Source organism: Physeter macrocephalus, chromosome 11, assembly GCF_002837175.3.
Source record: "Physeter macrocephalus isolate SW-GA chromosome 11, ASM283717v5, whole genome shotgun sequence".
Classification (NCBI taxonomy): domain Eukaryota; kingdom Metazoa; phylum Chordata; class Mammalia; order Artiodactyla; family Physeteridae; genus Physeter; species Physeter macrocephalus.
The window spans coordinates 148,531,619-148,538,318 of NC_041224.1; the positions used below are offsets into that span (position 1 = coordinate 148,531,619).

The following is a 6,700-nucleotide window of genomic DNA, read 5'->3' on the forward strand; positions in this document are numbered from 1 at the left end:
TGGTGCAGCCACAGAGGGATCTGACTACTCGGGGACCAGTTAATTTCTCCTGCTGGAAGGCCAGGTGGCTAAAAGTAATTTCAGCTGGAACTTTTCTTCACTGGGTATCTGGTGTGCATGAAACTTTGTACGTAATCACACAGTGTCCTATCCTCCAAGCTGGATCATGATCCTGTTCACTGAGGATACAGATTCGACAACAGACATTCACTCAGTCATTCAACAAAGAATTGTTGAGCTCCTACTATATCTCAGGCATTGTGCTAGTTGTCTGAGGTGACAAGAGGTGAGCAAATCAGACACGTCCTCGCCTTCATGGAGCTTCCCATCTAGTGGGGGAGGTACACACTAATCAAATAATCACACATACACTCTCTCTTTCTAAATATATATATATATATATATATATATATATATATATATATATATAATATATTTTTTTTACAAGCTGTCACAAGTACCATGAAGGAAAAGTACTGGGGTGTTATAAAGGCATATAACATGGGGACCCACTTAGTCTGGAAGGTTGGGAGAAGCTCCTGAAAAAAGGGACATGTCCATCTCTCTCCCCAGCCTCCCCAGGGTAGGAGAGATAGGAAATCTAGATTGCCCTACTGCAGCCCTGGCAGTGAAAATTAGTCATTCTAGGACTTATCCACCAAATACTCATCTTTCTCCCTGGTAGGGCCTAAAGCCCTTGCATTATTGTTTTCCTAATTATTTTATAGTCCCTAGGAAATTGGTTGAAGCAAGATGCAGCTTGCACTTAGGAGGGCCTGTGGGTGGAATGCTGTCAGTTTCTGAGAGCCAGGAAAAAACAGCCTGTTCTCCATGCCTGTGACAGAACAGCCAGGGCTGGCCTCTGTTCTGGAACAGGAACAAAGTGTACTGTGTTCTGTACCATGGCAGAATGGGCTATAGGTACTACAAGAAAGTGATACTCAGGGTTGTTAGTAGGTGGCCAGAGCCCCAAGCCAGGTGCCTCCTGCCACGAGCAGCCTGTTTACTCCAGCATGCTGTACAAATACCATCTTCTATGTTTTCCAAAAGAAAAAAGTTGGAAATCACTGCCTAGCAGATCCCTGGATGTGCCTTCTTCCTCAGAAAGCTCTAGTGGTTCAGAATCCCTAGCTGTGGATGTCTGATGGGATTTTCCTGTTCCCCCAGCCTGCACAGCTGTCTTCCAAGGAGAACACTCTGGTGTGGATTGCCGTGAACGAGGATGGTGTCAGCATCCTGGACCACAACACCATGGTATGGGAGGATGAGGGCTGGCTTCCTGACCCCTCCTTCTCCTGAACAGTATCTTTTCTTCTTCTCTCTGGACTCAAAGGGCTGAGCTAAGTGACCAGTTTTCCTTCCCCCACCCGCTGCCCAAGTACTGCTGTCCTCTAGTCTAGACACAGCTTGTAGACATTCAAAATGTCGATCTCCAAAGTGTGACCACTTCAGACTTCTCCCTTCCTGGTCTGGTAGAGACCGGGCATGCTGGCTCCTGGCTCAGGAGGCAGGTGGAAAGTTTTTCCAGAACTAACTGGATCTTTCCCCACAGCAAGTGCACGTCACTTATCCCTACTCTTCAGTGATGACCTTTGGTGGCTGCCGTGATGACTTCATGCTTGTGATTAGATCCATTTCAGACCAGAGCTCTGGAAAGGGCCACATTGAGAAATTGATCTTCCGGATGGCTGCTCCCAAGGTGGGTCTGAAAGCTGCTAAAACATTTTACCCCGCTGTGGTCTGATGAGATGGGCTCGGAGCTTAGAAAGGAAACTGGGGTATGACAGTACTCTAGAAGGGCCCTGCCCCAAATGAAACTTTTGGCCCTATCATCAGTACCCCAGAGGGTTCAGGTGGCATCTCTGCGGTCACTGATGAGCTGGCAGGTGGAGGGGCTGGCTGGAGAGGGAACTTACTCTGGTCCAGCTACTCTGCGCTCCTGATGTTACCTTCCTCTATTCTGTCAGCCACAGCACCGGACAGGCTTGAGTGGGGGCCCTCTTGCTGCTCTCGTCCTTGCAGCAGGCCCAAGTGTTCTCACCTTGCCTTGGGCTCTGCGGTCCCGGCACTAGTCACAAGTGGGACAGACAGTCTGAACATGCTCCCCCTTCCCTGGAGTCTTGAAGAATTTCCTAGGAACTGTTCACTTTAAGGGCCTTGTTCCTACTCATACAGGAAATGTTGATGCAAAAATAACAATTGCAGAGACTGAAACCAAAGTTCTGATTTATAGTTCTGGCTCCCTTCTGAGCAAATGGGAACCCTGTTGTTTTAACCCTAAAGCTGGAGTTCGCCAAACCACCTCCCCCTTTCAATACTGTCCCTGCCAAAGGAGAGGATATACAGAGCCTTTCCTCCAGGGAGGCTGCCTTGCCTTGCCTTGGAGACAGCCAGGGCAGAATGTTGGTCCTCCTGTCCTCAGGAGGTACTGGGCACCTCAGGACCTCCAGATGCCTATTTCACTAGGCCTCTGAGCCTCACAGGAACGATCCCCTTTGGACATTTCCTCCCGGGTGGATATTTTAATTTAAGGGACAGACTGAAGCCCAGGAAGCTTATATAACCAGTGCAACAGCTAGTGAGTGAGAGAGCCAGGATTCAAGCCAAAGCCAGTGTTCAATTCCTTTGTTTCTCTTTCTCTCCTTAGATTGCAGAGGTGACCTTCATCATGGCCAGCTACATGAACCACTGCTCCACAACTGTGGACCCACCCCCCAACCCGCCTGCTGCCTGCCAGCCATGGGAACTGGATGGACGACGGTTCTTTGCTTCTGTTCCGTGTGCTGCCAAGGGGCCAACGTTGCTGTGAATATTTCTCCTACCCCTTTCCCCACCACCACCTGGTGCCTCTGGGATTAGAGAGATGTATCCTCGGGTGCGATACTACTGTGATGGGTCTAACAGCCCCCTGGCAGCCTGCCCCAGTTGTTCTGTGAAATGTGTATTTCAGTGTCCGTGAAGCCTTTACTCTCTAGGTGCCTTATAAACGTTTCAGGGCCAACCTTTAAAAATCCAGACCCAGCATAAAAACCACTCTTTTTTTTCACAAGAATACTGAGCTCTGGATGCTGCCTGATTCTAGACACAGATAGGGATGGCCCACTGTTACTGGTTACTGAGGGCATCAGTGCTCTAAGTCAGAATTTCCTGCACTGCTACTCTCAGGGAGACTAATATGTTTATGTTGTGTCTGGTCCTCATGCAGGGATTTATACTTGAAGTTTTCCCGACATCCCTGAACAGGAGAGGACTAGAATTTCCAATTCACCTGAACTCCAACAAAAGGTTAGAACTCACTGAGACTGGACTTCCTTTCCCATATGGGAAAGGTGTTGGCAGGGCTGGAGAAAAAGGAGGAGACTCACCTTTCCCCTTCCCCTGGTGCAAATGAGGAGGCATTGGCGGTGCCCTTCTGGGGCAGTAGCACCTGTCTCTGCAGGACAAGGCGCTATTCCCCTGAGACTGAAGCTGTTCTTCCTCACACTGGACCGTCAGCCCAACTGGGTACAGGCAAGGGCAGGGGCTAGGTCCAACCTGACCTCTCCCTGTCTCATTTTAACAACTGGACAGGGCTCAGTGAAGGCTGTGCTTACTACTGTAGAAGAAGGTGGTCATTGCTTGTCCCCCTGCTCTTTGAAAGACCAAGCAAATGCATTCTGCTTTTTGCTGCTCTGTGGGGCCACCAAAGATGAGTCAGAAACAGAAGACCCCCTGCAGGCTCGTGGGCCTGGATTTGCTCCTTAAGACTTCTGGCGAACTTGTGCCGGGAGTTAGTTTGAGGGCAGATGCACATATGTGTTATCTGTCCTAGCCTGAGAGCATCAGGTGAAAGAAACTGAAAGTATCTTTCACCTTTTGCCTTCCTGACGATGCCAATATCCGCCCCATCCCCGAGTGAGACCTTCTGTTGGATGTAGAGATGATCTTGTCCCCGCCCTCCCTTAACAGGAAAAAAAAAAAAAAAGACGAAAGAGTTCATTTATACTCTGATTTTCCAACATTGAAGAAACTGAGTTTTATTTCATAGCTCTAAGGCAGTCTTATCATTTTTCGATAAAGTGCCGAACAAACTATATGGGTTTAGCAATAGCATCCAAGAACCAAGCCTTTAACCCCAGCAAAGTGTGTGTGTGTTGCACACTGTGAAAGGCTGGAACTAGATTATCTGAACACCTCAGCTGCTGTACGCTTCCCCTCTCTCACCCATTAAACTGACAAGCATGATGAAAAAAGCAGTACATCAGAGTGTCTGCCTTTTTTAAATGAACTTGACTTTGCCAGGCTGGCAATTTTATAGCTGCCTCCCATTTCTGTTCCTACCTTTCCCCCAGCATTTGGGATTTAGCTGAGACATTTCTACCTCGAACAAGTCACATGTCACATGTCCCACAGGCTCCTGAATAACCCCTCCAGGGCTGGTGTAAAAGGCAGAAGTTACAGTTCTGGTTTTGTAATATCTTGAGTGTCTCTAAGGCAAATAAGGGATTATCATCTAGCCAGGAGTTAAAAAAAAAAAAAAAAATCCCAAAGAAAAAGTAAGCAAGAATGGATCTGTGTTCATATTGAATTTGGGGATCAAGCTGTTTCCCCCGCCCTGTCTTCTTCTTAACCCTTCAGGAATCCTCCCTTAGTTTATTAATTTTATATAGAAGAAACTGCCTTATAAACAAAGGCTTCTATAGTATGTATGTTTATCCTTCTTTAACATATCTGGAAACCAAAGTCAAATTTCTGTCTGGCCTTTTATCTCACCCCTCTTGGCAAAAGAAGTTTTTGAAACCATAGACAATGCTGAGTAACAAGAGTATTAATGTGCTTGACACCCGTGACTGAAATGCCATGATCGTGTTTGTCAATAAAAAGCAGCTGTCGGAACCAAGCAATTGTGTATGTTTTGGAAGGAGATCTGTTTATTAAGAGAATCATAATAAATTAACCCTGTACAGAACACAGGAGCTAGGTGGACAGAGACTAGTCTTTTGTAGGACACTTCTTCCTACTGACCAGCCCCTGAAGGGCTTGCTTTTTTTCTTAACTTTTATACAGGGGTACTGTGCAGTTGAAAATTGTCTTTCTCAAGAGATCTGATGTCAGTTTCCCATTGTCTTGCTCTACAAATTTCAACAAAAAGTAAACTTGAACATGCTTAGGAATTTCACAAAGTGCTCTTCGTCAACATTACTCCTGACATACTGTTTCGAGGTCTCCCCTCAGGTGGTAAACAAAATCTTACAGGGGGAACACTAAAATACACATAAATACTTTGTTCAACATCACACAATAAGTTAGGCTTCCAGGCACCTGCTCTGTGGCTCCGAGATCCACCGCATCCATACTGGTTCCTAGGACTGTGCCCACTTGATGGTTTAAAATACAGAAAATAAACCAGCCACTGTGGCTTAGGAGTCATCTCCTCTGGAAAACAATACTGGCCTTCTAAATGCTGGGACTCACGGGCTCGTTGATGTGGCCTTCTGGTGTGCCAGGATGTCCTGGCAGCTTCTGTACACTTCAATCAAGCAGTCCAGCCGGGGCTTGGCACTCTGAATTCCAAAGGGGAGAAATGCAGAGACAAGATGAACGTAAAGTGCTTAGTGGTATTGTGTCCATGTGCAACCTCAATCTCTCACCCACGACCAGGGGGTCTAAATGGTACAGGTGTGGGCTTCAGAGAGGCAGAAGTTCAGGCCTCACAGCATTTTGCTGGGAGGAATCCCTAACCAGGCCCACATCCCAGCCCGTGAACTGTGGAAGCAGGAGCTCGAAGGACAGTTTTTAATCTGTCTAAATTTCATGATCTCCACCTAAGAACAAGCAAGAAGAGTGACAAGGACAGACCCTCTTGGGAAGTATCACAAGCTGCAAAGCAGTTCTCAGAGACAAGAAGGGCAGTTTAATATGTAAATATTGAAAATTATTTTGTATAATGAAATATAATACAACCAAATGAAAAGAAAAGCCACAGAATGGGAAAAATATATGGGGAAAGCATATTTAATAACCGTTTGCTACCCAAAATATATAAATTTTTACAATGCATAATCACTATCTAGTATCTATTTGACTAATAGAGGAGATGGATAGTTTAAAACAGAAAATACTGATAGGTAGTACTTACAAGGAAATATGAAAAGTCTCTTTGTCATTTAAAGAGACACAAATTTAATAACTCTAAATTCCTTTACCTACATACTAAACTAAAAAATAGCTAAACCCACTGTTAGCCAAGACTACATGAAAACAAGTACAAATTCGCAAAAGTATGGTAAAGTTGTCCAATCTCTGGAGCCAAATCTCAAACATGATTAAAATCTATGAAACTATTCATAAGCTTTAATAAAATAATTTTGAACTATAATGCAAAAGAATTTTAGCTTAGCTTCCTTAAATCCTTTGTGAAAAAGGAAGGGCAGTGAGGCAGAGTTAACTGCATACATAAATACTGTATATACCTATAAAATAGTTGATTATAATCATGTTTGTATAAGTTTTTTGTTTTTTTTTAAATTTTTTAACATCTTTATTGGAGTATAATTGCTTTACAATGGTGTGTTAGTTTCTGCTTTATAACAAAGTGAATCAGTTATACATATACATATGTTCCCATATCTCTTCCCTCTTGCATCTCCCTTCCTCCCACCCTCCCTATCCCACCCCTCTAGGTGGTCACAAACCACCTAGCTGATCTCCCTGTGCCATG

The 6,700-nt window shown here is 45.1% G+C and overlaps 2 protein-coding genes across 2 annotated transcripts in view; one reads left to right on the forward strand and one right to left on the reverse strand.

Moving 5' to 3' along the window:
- PLEKHH1 (pleckstrin homology, MyTH4 and FERM domain containing H1) overlaps positions 1-4,789 on the forward strand; it is a 58,339-nt gene extending 53,550 nt beyond the window's left edge. The window contains exons 26-28 of the mRNA XM_024118417.3: positions 1,168-1,254; positions 1,553-1,699; positions 2,648-4,789. Coding sequence (XP_023974185.2) covers positions 1,168-1,254; positions 1,553-1,699; positions 2,648-2,809 — 396 coding nt within the window. The 3' untranslated portion in view covers positions 2,810-4,789. The remainder of the gene's footprint in view (positions 1-1,167; positions 1,255-1,552; positions 1,700-2,647) is intronic.
- Positions 4,790-4,883: 94 nt separating this feature from the next.
- PIGH (phosphatidylinositol glycan anchor biosynthesis class H) overlaps positions 4,884-6,700 on the reverse strand; it is an 8,833-nt gene continuing 7,016 nt past the window's right edge. Inside the window, exon 4 of the mRNA XM_007121857.3 lies at positions 4,884-5,543. Coding sequence (XP_007121919.1) covers positions 5,451-5,543 — 93 coding nt within the window. The 3' untranslated portion in view covers positions 4,884-5,450. The remainder of the gene's footprint in view (positions 5,544-6,700) is intronic.